Raw genomic sequence first — 12,151 nt, forward strand, 5'->3', positions numbered from 1 at the left:
CAGAGGATCCCCAGCATGTAGCTACACAGGTGACGTTGGCTCGGCAAACGATTCCCTGGGTATATATGACTTCGTCTGATTGCGTCATCAAGTCCCGTGGAATGCATGCACGCAGAGTGGTTTTAATAGTGAGCTTTAGTGAGTCCTAGTTGGGTTAGGGTTAAGCCCCACATTTGGATCTGCTCCAGTTCTTTGAGCCTCAAACTCTGACAATTGTAGCTCTTTAAGCTCAAATTTGGAAATAATTTAGAAATTTTTAGCTCAACAGCCTATAATTTGGCCCTAATTTCAGTTCTTCAAGCCCCTATTTTGCCCGAAAATCAGTTCTTAGTTCCCAAAGTTTAGCGCTCCGCACCGCACACCCCTACAAAAATTTAAGTTGAGTGTGCCCCCGGGGTTGCCCCACACAGTATCGCAATAATCAAGTTGCGGTATGATGAGAGTTTTATACAAAAGAATGAGAGTTTCCTTAGGCAAGATGTTTCTCAGCCTTCTTAACAAACAATTACGTTTAGAAACAGAGCTTGAAATCTTCTCAATGTGAGAAGACCAAGTGAGGGACGGGTCCAGCCAAACACCTAAGTATTTGAACTTTTCAACATTCTCGATCATAGACTCATTGATGTAAACCTCAAGCTCCATGTCTTTACGAGCAAGTTTTTGGGCAGTGCCTAAAATCATCCCTTTGGTTTTTTTATCATTGAGTGTGAGGAAGTTATTATTATAACAAACTAACACAAAATGGTTGGGAAATCAAGTTATTTACAAAATTCCATCCTCAATGTAATTTCTCATTTTCTATGATTATTTGAAGCTGATGAAACCAAAAGTCGAGAACTTCGCTTAGCGGACATCATGGGTCAAGACTCAATCAGTATAGACAGTTCAGAGGTCACCACGCCCGATGTCAACCGTCTACCACCTACCCAAGACAGCAGTCGACTTACACCTACCAGCCTAACAGACCTGCTTAATCAGGATCATTTACATAGTCATGAACACACCCAATCCAATCCACCCTCACCAGGTGTGTTTGATCCGGGGACAATGGCAAATATAAAGTCACCGAGTGAAGAGAATATCAGGATAGAAGATAGGATTGAAACAACTCTTAATGAATCTATGGGTAAGTTCTGTAAGGATCTGTAAAACAGTACTTAAAGCTTGATTGGTGATTTTCATAAGAAGGGCATTAGCCCATGTTGCCTCATAGTAGAGGAAGAAAACTAATGTAATGACCAAATCTTTGGAACAAAGGTTTACAAGTGTTTTTGGCATGCCTGAAGGATACTGAACAAATATAACTTGGTTTGCTCTCTTCAACGTGTCATAAGGAATCCAAAAAGCTATAGTTTGCCCTATCTGCGACCCGTGGATATGGCGTTATGGTCAGAATTTGGTATACTTTTTAAAAGAATTGGGATAATTTGTAATTTTGACCTTAATTGACCCCTACCAAAAATGCCTGACATTTTGAAGAGGGCAGCCCAAGTTAAATTTGTTTAGTTCCTTTTAGGCATGCCAAAAACACTTTCAAACCTTTGTTCCAAAGATTTGGTCACCAAACATTAGTTCTCTTCCTCTACTATGAGGCAACACGCTTCTTAATATGGTATTTTGAGTAGTTTGTATACATGCACAACAATAAAATACTGCATTCTGTGCCTGACTATCCTTTTGAAGTGATATGTTACATGTAGTTGGATAGGCCTTATTATGTAAGTAGGGTTGTACAACTATTAGTCACCGAGTAAATGTTGCCACCCCAACAGATTAGGTTTAGGTTTTAGAGTTGGGGTTAGTGGTAGAATTAAGATTAGATTAAGAGGCTAGGGGTAATGGTTGGTGTTAGTCATCACTATTCTAAAGTTACTGAGAAATAAGGTGTTGCAGTGGGATTTGAAACAACATGTTATATAACTATGTTATCCCAATGAAACTGGAGGCGTTAGGAAAAAAAAAAAAACAAGTTTGTTTCCTGTAGCGCGCGCATTTTGTTTTTTACGGCTTTTGTGCCCATTTGATTTTTTTTTTTCACTTCAAAGAAAAAACAGAAAAAAAACCCGGAAAAATCACACAAAAATATTATAAAACACTACTGGAGTTAACATTTACACATTACACAACAAACGAGCATAGTGAAAAACTACTGTAGATTGAAAGAGGGTCATAAATATTCTTGAATATGAAGAAATATGATTTCCCATTCCAATTTGCAGCATTTCAAGACATGGATTAAAAAAAAAAAAAAAAACGATTTCAAGATTTGACTTTTTGGACCTGCTACAGGAAACAAACATGTTGTTTTTTTTGGCCTTATAATAATACAATAACTAATCAGTTTTGTTTTGGCCTCCAGTACTTAAGCATTTTGCATTTTCAATACGTTAATGCTAAGTTCTTCCTTGAATCATTTTCTCAGGCAATATAAGTAATGAAGATGCCAGTGTCATCTCTGGGGGAACCAGAACAGGCTGGTTACCCGAAGTAGCTGTCGTTGTCTGGAGACGAATCCTCGGTGCTCTTGGAGACGTCAACGAGATCCAGAAATCCAGACTTCATGCAGCAGTTATGGAGTGTCTGTGGACCATCTGGCAGATGCTAGCTAAGATCAGAGATAATCTAGGGATTACGTTGGATAATCAGACAACACCACCTCCTCCAGAGTACATTCCACCCCTCAGGATGCTCTCACCTTGGTTGTTCAGGGTAGGTCTTATTCGCTGGCGTAGTGCACATTAGAATATGACTGTTGCTAGAACAACTATTTTTGTTATGAACCACTGATCGAAATAATCACAACACAAACCATATGGCATATCATAATTCAGAATAGGTGTATGCAGGGATGTAAGTTTTCTGTATTTTTACAGAATTCTGTAATTTTGTAGTCAAGATTTACGCAATTTCTTTTATTTTCAGCCCACTTTGGGCTTTTTAGCCCAAATTTACGCGCTTTTTTCCGTATTTTCCGTATTTTTTCTTCAGGGTTACTTACATCCCTGTGTATGAGCCTAGGCTTGAACCAGTAACCAATTTATACTAACATGCACTATGGCAGCGAATACACGCAGTTCATAGCCGGACTCCTTATACAGTCTGTCTACTCTGAAGTACAAAGTACAGACGCGGACGCACACATTGTGCCGACTTTGAAGGCACGCATACCTGCAGCAGAGATGCAGCACTACGCACTGTTAACACGCTGTATACGCGCGCGTTGTCACTTTGTACTTCAGAGTGGACAAACTGTAGGTCCATGTGTCACCTAGGTTTCATTATCATTGAGGTATAGGACTTTTTATTTTTTCGGAGAAGAGCAGGTAGGGTAAATACTTGATTATATCTCTACATGTTCATACTACATACTCTGAAAATTTTAGAAAATTTGCACGAGTCCGTTTTTTTAAAAATCACAATTTGTTCCAAAAATAGGGGTTATAGCGCCCTCAACGGGCACTCTCTCCATAGGGCTACATGTAAAGACCGGTTATAGACAAATAACCCTAAAATAAAATGGACTTGTGCGAATTTCCTCAAATTTTGCATATGATGTAGATTTAACATCTGGAATGTAATGCAAGGGATGTCGTTGCTGCTCTTCTAAATTCATTTTTAAAATGTCCGCCCCAGACCAAGGTGGTGTATCAATATGGTTTGGGCAAATCAAATTGTGATATTTGCTTAGTGTAAACTAAGAACCCCCACTCAAGTTAGCCGGGAGGGCTACAGCAGCAACAAAGTGCAAAACAGTGTGGTGTATGGGCAAATATTATGTGTGGTACCAGAAATAATATGGCAGTGTGTTAGTGCAAGATGATATGACCCTGTAGTACTGTTGTGGAGTGTCAGTTGTATCAGCTCATCATCAGTTATTATATGCAAGGTAACATTCAGTATGACCTGATGGACTGGAAGCAAATAGATATAGAGTGGTTCTGTATTTGTTTACTTATTTACAATTGCTAGATACTATAAAAGTGGTTTTTTTTATGCTATATTTATTTTCGCTTTTGAAGCAGCTACTGCGAAAATAATAATGCGTGAATATTACAATGCATGATTATAACAAGGCGTGAATATATTCCTTCTGTGTAAAAGTCAAAGTGGGGACGCTTTAAAAAGAAGTGAAATATTCAAAATACAAACTGGCAAAATACACAAAATTATTTGCACAAAAATTTCCACATTTGCAGTTTATATGGCTTTTTATAACATTAATCTCCCAATTAGTTTGATTGTTGTATTGTGATGTGGCAGTCTTGTCAAAATAATATGGAATTTGATGTGTACCAATCATTTTGATACAGCGTGTATAAGAATGTGTTTGTTTATTAAGCATTGACAGATCTGTATTTCAGAAAAGCTTATACATGTACACATGTTAGTTCTGTATTCTTTGACTGGTAAGTTGTATATATCTAACATATAGCCATATTTTCTGAAATATAAGTTTTAACATTGAACTTTAATGTACAATTCAACAATTTGCTGATCATATCAACTTGTCCCTCTCACCACACAGGCTACTGACATGTCCAACGCATACCAATCAGGGCGTTTATCAGCATACAAACTATTGTGTTCTATGACTGTCAGGAAACAGGACCATCCGTTACCCAAAGAACATCTCATTCACTTTTATAGAGTTCTGCATTTTGGACTAGTAGGAACTGATCAGGTAGGTCTGGTATTGTTTTGCTATGTTGTACCTTTCAATATGAGTAATTGTCACATGTTCTGGATATAACTTAAGGGATGGGGTATGAACGTTTGGACAGTATTTTTTGTGGGACATTAGAGCATATCAGACATATCGAATTGCATTCTGAATATGAAGAATGTTTTTGAAATTCACGATATAATACAAATTTTATGACAAATTATTAAAATTTGATATTTTTGATATATAACAGTCCTCTAAGTAAATTTTATAAATCTAATGATATATTCTTAAAGTGTATGTAGCTGGGAGGAAAAGCCGACGGTCAATTGAAAAATTTGATCTTTCATATTGAAGATATGGATTTTTTCCTAAAAAGACCTAATTTTTTTGGTGTTTTGGGGAAAAAATCCATATCTTCAATATGAAAGGTCAAAATTTTCAATTGATAGTCGGCTTTTTATCCCACCTACATACACTTTAAGTATAAATCATCAGATTTATAAACTTTACTTCAAGTACTGTTAAATATCCAAAATATCAAATTTTAATCATTTGCCATAAAATGTGTATTATATCGTGAATTTCAAAACATGGAAATTATTTGATATCAGAAACTCATTCTTCGTATTCAGAATGCAATTCGATATGTCTGATGTGCTCTCATGTCCCACAATAAATACTGTCCAAACGTTCATACCCCATCCCTTCACACCTACAATAAGTATTTGAAATGAATCAGTGTTCCTACTACTCTACCACAGTGTTGCCAAAACTTTTCAGCATCAAGGTTGACTCGCCAGGCCATGGTAAAAGATTCTCAAGTAGCCCAATTTTTTAAGCTTCCAAAAAAGCGCCCAATACCGGATATTTGGGCGGATTTACCCAAATTTAGAAAGCAAATCACCTAATTGGGCGGAAAAGCACTTGACTTTTAAACATCCGGTACTCACTAGGAAGTTACTAACCGATCAATAAATGGTCACAAAACCCATTGTAATTGCAATTTGGAGCTTTAGAGACTCAAAACCTTTATAAATCGGCTAAATTGAAAGGAAAATACATCAAATTACTACCGCGGCCTGACACTGTCAAAAGTAGCCCAATTTTAGGCAAGTAGCGGCATGCTTTTTTGAGTAGCGGCAAGTGATCGGCAAGTAGCCCAATTGTACGCCTACAATTAAAATTCACATTATTCACCCAGTTGGTATTCTTACTGTGACTCTTAGCATTGTCAAAGAATTGTATTTGCTTTAATATTTGGATTAATTTTGTGATTAATGGTAGGGTTAGGATTGTAGGCTTAAAGTGAGGAGTAGGTAACCAAAGTCTTGTTCTTTACTCAAATTTAATTTGAATACAATATATCGAGGGTTGAGATCCAAAAAGCCTTGACTCAAAAAGGAATCCATTGTGAGTTAAAGCCTTCTGGCTCTCAACCCTCGATATGAGCATGTTTACGTGAAAGTGATATTGATGAAAATGTTACCACATTAGAGTGACTTAATATTGTGTTGTTTTTCTTACCCGTACAGGAAATAATAAACACCATCATTCAATACAGTGCCCCTGAATTCTTTGCCTGTGATCTGCCTGGATCTACCATGTTAATATTAGACTTCATCCATGCAGCCAATATGATAGCCTCTAGTCCTAACAAACATGAGGTAAGTCAACAACAGATAGAGTAAAAAAATATAAACTGGGGTCCTTTTCACAAACTTTTAACCCTTCGTAACTCAAGTAACTTCGTAAAGTTACGAAAACCCAATAACTTTACGAAGGGTCCCTGTAGTAAATCCCTATTACTTACGAAGTGTACCATTCATCATTAAGTTTAGTGAAATGCAACGTATGACTCGTCGTAAGTTATGAACGATTTCAAGCTACGTAAGGTTTATTGAAAAAGAGTTTATGTGATGGGTGCCAAATTTCTCCCTCATATGGTGGAGGATGTTATTTCCGTATTAATTACCTGACCTGAACTAAATTGTCATCAGAATATTGGAGTTACCACCACTTTATGATGCCTATTAAAATGTCACCAGAAGAGTAAGTGTGTCATAACATTGTCAGGCTCCTTTAACTCTTGCATTTATGATAAAACCATTGATTGCAGCCACTTAATACCTATTTTATTTGTGAATTTATTTTTCCCAGGCTCCAAGGATAGAAGCTTTATCGTTGCTTGGTTCACTTGTGTGCTTTCCCAATATGTTTTGTAATATGTCTGTGCTTCAACCGTCTGCTAACGACTTGAGTTTGATGACCTGTAAAGATGTCAAGGTAAGTAAACAGGTCAAAGGTGAAGGGGTCAAAGGTGAAGAGTACAAATACTATCCCAATATGTTTTGTAATATGTCTGTGCTTCAACCGTCTGCTAACGACTTGAGTATGATGACCTGTAAAGATGTCAAGGTACGTAAACAGATCAAAGGTGAAGAGATCAAGTACTATCTGGGAGGAAGTGTTTCAAATGTTATAGCAAATTTGAAACTGTCACCATTTGCAAAATGTGCTTACGGAGTAGACAAATTTGTGTTTACCCAATATCCATACCATTGATACTACATTGCATTTCGTAATCAGCCAAAATAAAACTTCTCGTTGTCATCTTGGAGGATTGCATTAGGTCACAGATCATGAAGAATAATGGTAAAGTAAGCACATTCTGTTTGAGAACCCACTACATTTACAAGACGTTTACTCAGCAGTGAAAAAGGTGATTGTTTCAAATGTGGCGTCATTGTAAAGGGGGATAAATTAGCTGTCCATTGATATGCAAAATGATTTGAACATGTTGCAAATAATCTGAGATATAGACAGTGGCGGCGCTACTGGGGGGCAAGATGCTCCTCTTGCCCCCAAATTTTTTCTTGCCCACCCCACTTTTCAGGCAAAACCCAAAAAATTACGTAATATTTGCCAATTTTGCCCCCTGAAATTCACTTTGCCCCCCCCATGCTCCCCGAAAAAAAAAAAATTACTGGCGCCGCCACTGGATATAGATGCTTGAAAAAAAATGTACAAACCTTTTGAAGGAGATAATATAGCACACATTTCATGGACCATTATTTAAACAAATGATCAATAGATTGCAGTCACTCTCAATCACCGTATATTTGTCCGAAATGACATTCCCAACTTTTAGTGTCAAGTGAAATGTTATGAAAACATTTCAACATAGATATTGATTGCCAAATTTTTCAAGCCAGAAAATTAATTATACCATTTTTTTTTCAAATATAACTTTGTGGAATTCGTTAAGGGATCTGGAATGAGCATTTTGACAGTATTTTTTGTGGGATATGAGAGCACATCAGACATATCGAATTGCATTCTGAATACGAAGAATGTTTTTCTGATATCAAATAATTTTCATTTTTTGATATTCACGATAATACAAATTTTATGACAAATTATTAAAATTTGATATTTTTCACATATATAACAGTCCTCAAAGTATATTTTATAAATCTAATGATATATTCTTAAAGTGTATGTAGCTGGGAGGAAAAGCCGACGATCAATTGAAAATTTTGACCTTTCATATTGAAGATATGGATTTTTTCCCAAAAAGACCTAATTTTTTTGGTGTTTTGGGAAAAACAATTTTAATTGATCGTCAGCTTTTCATCCCACCTACATACACTTTAAGTATAAATCATCAGATTTATAAAGTTTACTTCGAGTACTGTTAAATATCAAAAATATCAATTTTAATCATTTGCCATAAAATGTGTATTACATTGCTAATTTTGAAAAATCAAAATTATTTGATATCAGAAGGACATTCTTCGTATTCAGAATGCAATTGATATGTCTGATGTGCTCTAATGTCCCACAATAAATACTGTCCAAGCGTTCATACCCCATCCCTTAATTAAATCTAAACCTGTAATTTTTGTGTTATTTCAGGATCATCTTGCAAGTGTGTTGTTGAAATGGGGCAAGAAAGAGCCAAATTGTGAGGCTCGTTGTATAGCACTATGCAGCCTGGGTATTTTCCTCTATGAGGAACTGGTTCATGTCACTTATCATCAGCGAATGAAGGAGGCCATCACTGTCCTCTTAGCAAGCCTTAAGGTAGGTACGGGAGTGGTAACAAATGGGGCAAGAAAGAGCCAAATTGTGAGGCTCGTTGTATAGCACTATGCAGCCTGGGTATTTTCCTCTATGAGGAACTGGTTCATGTCACTTATCATCAGCGAATGAAGGAAGCCATCACTGTCCTCTTAGCAAGCCTTAAGGTAGGTACGGGAGTGGTAACAAATGGGGCAAGAAAGAGCCAAATTGTGAGGCTTGTGGTTAAAGCCTAACATTTCCCGCCTATTAAGAACTGATCAAACTATAATTGCAGCAGAATCCATTTCGCATGCATCCATCTCCCAAAAGCTAACACAAAAACATTCCAAAAGTCCCCCAAAATCCAAGACTTTTGATGTGTTAGTAAATATGCTTTTCTGAAATGAATGGTGATTAAATGGATTCTGTTGCAATTAGTGGTGGGTTAACCCGTATTTTTCTTAATTTGATTGGCGTATGTTCTTCATGAAAAACATTTAGAATTGTCAAAACCTAAGAACTCTTAGTTTTTGCCTCTTTGAAATTCTTGGATCCAAAATTGACCAAGAAAGTGCAAAAATAAAATCTATCAAAAATCTAAAAAGCTCCTTGCTGTCATATAGTTTCATTACCTAGTCGAACCAACATATTGCTATGTTTAACGCTATACCATTCTTGTTTTGTTTGTTTGTTTGTTCCTTGATAGTGTGAGAATAAATGTGTAGCCCAAGTAGCATGTGATATGCTGCTGTTATTATGTGACCATGCAGAGAGGTTAAGAAGAGCGCTACCAGAAGTGCCCAAGAAAATCATTGAGGTAAGCTTACAACTCCACAACTTGCTGAGGGCAGAAAAAAAGGCAAAAGAATCTGTTTTGACTCTTAGATGTATTTGAAAATATAACAGAGTTGATGTTAGCCCACTGATAACAAACTAATATAACCATGTAATGCCTTGTCACACATAAACGGACTGGGTCAACGTACATCGCCGTATACACAAATATTTTATCCTGTGGCTGCAGAAGATTTGGGGTGGGGACCTCACAGGAACATATTTGCAAAGAACATGGCCGTTTCGTCAGATTTTGGTTCGTTTTTCTATGCGTTGTGGCCAGTAATAATCCTGCTAATGTATGTCCAATGTGTATTTGTTCAATGTTCGGCAAACATCACCTAACGCATTTGGCGGATGATAGATAGCAGGACATAAAAAGAACGCAAAACAAACATTGACAAGCAATAACAGATTTACTATAAAATACCATTCGATTTGTGACAGGAGCATAACTAATCAACAGCTAAAAACACAAACACCTGTGACTTTGCACACTTACAAAGTCGCAAACACCTGTGACTTTGTAAGTGTACTTAAAATAAAATGGCAGATTTGATCGTTTAAAGCCCCTGTGTCAAGAAACTGGAGTTAATCCTGATGTTAAGAAAAGTACTAATTTTTGTGTGGAGATGACTGATAGCAACATATTAAAATCATGATAATATATGATGGTTTTGATTCTAACGAATGGAAGAAAGTGTTTCTATTATTTTGAAAATAAGTTCTTTTTTGTTTTTTTCCTGATATTTTAGGTTATTGCCAACACAATATCAAACTTGTTACATAGTGTGGAGACCTCAGACCATGAGGAGAACAAAAAGGTATGTTGACGATTTGTTTAATGATCACAAGTATAAATGGGTGTTAGTGAATAAATTGTGTGTTTTAGGTGGGTGCATTTGTGTGGGGGTGCATTTTTGACGGGGTACATTTGTAAATACCGGCAAATGAGGATTAATCTCTGGTAATTTTGGACGCGACTTGCGATCAGCCGTGGCTCCTAGACGATGTCTTTTTCAAAACTGCAAAAGAACATATGTGTACGTCCATATCAAAACGATGCACATGTCGGCCGCTACTTGTGTCTCATTTCACATAATAGCTAGGAATAAATACCAGACTCATCTCAAGTGGAGATCACTTCAAATTGTCCCCAAGTGACATGGTTAAGCAATGCTCTCTGTATTCCTAAACCATGTGACTCTGGGATGATTTGAAGTGACCTCACGACTTGAGATGAGTCTGGTATTTATTCCTACCTATTATGTGAAATGAGACACAAGTAGCAGCCGACAAGTACATCGTTTTGATATGGACATACACATATTGACTGGAATTTGCCTGTTTAGGGTCAGGTCTACACTTGTGCAGTAAAATCCTAGATTCCACAGTGAAGCAAATAAAATCGAAACGCACAGTTGGATAGTACAAATTGAAGTGGTATGTGTGTGTGGGGGCGCGTTTACGTAGTCAGGCAAACGACACACACAAGGATACACACATGTCAAATGAGGACACCCGGTGACCGTGGACGTCTTCGGTGTTTTAAATATATCCAAGACATCGCAAATAACGTAAAAATGCATTTAAAACAGGTCCATCTATGGGTGGTATAGGACGGGCCATGGTTGGATAGTAAGTGGTCTGGTGTGTATGAGTGAGGTCCACGGTATGGCGATTAAGAACGGATGTGTGAGTCTTCGGTTAGTATGTTTTAAATCAAGTGAAAAATGAGGTCCTCGTTTTCCTGCCTACGCGAGTGGGGTGTGTGTGTGTGTGGATATTGTGTATTTCAGTGGCGTAGCGTCATAGGGGCACGGGGGGCATGTGCCCCCAATCGATTGCAAAAATTAGAAAGTCATGTAGGAAAATTGCGAAAAACGGCTTGTGCTCCTAATCAGACCCGGTGCCCCCAATCATGGTTGGTGCCCCCAATGTGATGACCCACGCACGCCACTGGTGTATTCAAAAATCATTTTGATTTATTTGAAGGAAAAAAAATGATATTCGTACTGTGATCCTTCAAAGGTTTTTCAAAATGCTGCATTTGAAATTTGCTTCTCTGCGTTTAGTATAGGAAGTATGATCAATGGTAATTGTGCACCATGTGTCAAGTGATAGGCCAATATTGTCATGAGTAATGCTTCCACCCCTCATATGATGACAACTTTGATATCCTGTCATATTTTCTTCCATAGCTTGTGGTATCATTGCTGTTCTGCCTTCTGGAGTGGTGTATGGCCTTACCCTTGTGTGCTTTATTAGAAACAGTGGAGAACAAACACAACCAGATGGACAGAATTCTGCTTGAGATTGTATTCCAGGTAAAGCACCAGAACCAGAATTAGTTTGATCTTTGGAACGACCACCAATACTGCTTCGATACTTGTTATTAATAAAGAATTATCAACTAATTAATCAGAATTAATGAGCAATATCAAATACAGGCAAAATTTCATATAACATCACAATCAATTGATTAATTTCATAAATGATAAGGACCAACCAAGCATCGATGGTCAATCGAAAGATCAAACTATTGCCTAAAACCCATAACCATTAATCTGGTAACTTGAGCTTTCAATC

General features: G+C 37.2%; 1 protein-coding gene across 1 annotated transcript in view; it reads left to right on the forward strand.

The window, feature by feature from the left end:
* The window catches only part of LOC140152403 (ral GTPase-activating protein subunit alpha-1-like), a 210,080-nt gene that overhangs the window by 179,187 nt on the left and 18,742 nt on the right, over positions 1–12,151 (forward strand). The window contains exons 22-30 of the mRNA XM_072174709.1: positions 815–1,126; positions 2,423–2,709; positions 4,526–4,681; positions 6,199–6,330; positions 6,824–6,949; positions 8,582–8,749; positions 9,435–9,545; positions 10,318–10,386; positions 11,764–11,889. Of these exons, the coding sequence (XP_072030810.1) occupies positions 815–1,126; positions 2,423–2,709; positions 4,526–4,681; positions 6,199–6,330; positions 6,824–6,949; positions 8,582–8,749; positions 9,435–9,545; positions 10,318–10,386; positions 11,764–11,889 (1,487 nt within the window). The remainder of the gene's footprint in view (positions 1–814; positions 1,127–2,422; positions 2,710–4,525; positions 4,682–6,198; positions 6,331–6,823; positions 6,950–8,581; positions 8,750–9,434; positions 9,546–10,317; positions 10,387–11,763; positions 11,890–12,151) is intronic.

Source organism: Amphiura filiformis, chromosome 5 (assembly GCF_039555335.1).
Source record: "Amphiura filiformis chromosome 5, Afil_fr2py, whole genome shotgun sequence".
Taxonomy (NCBI): Eukaryota; Metazoa; Echinodermata; class Ophiuroidea; order Amphilepidida; family Amphiuridae; genus Amphiura; species Amphiura filiformis.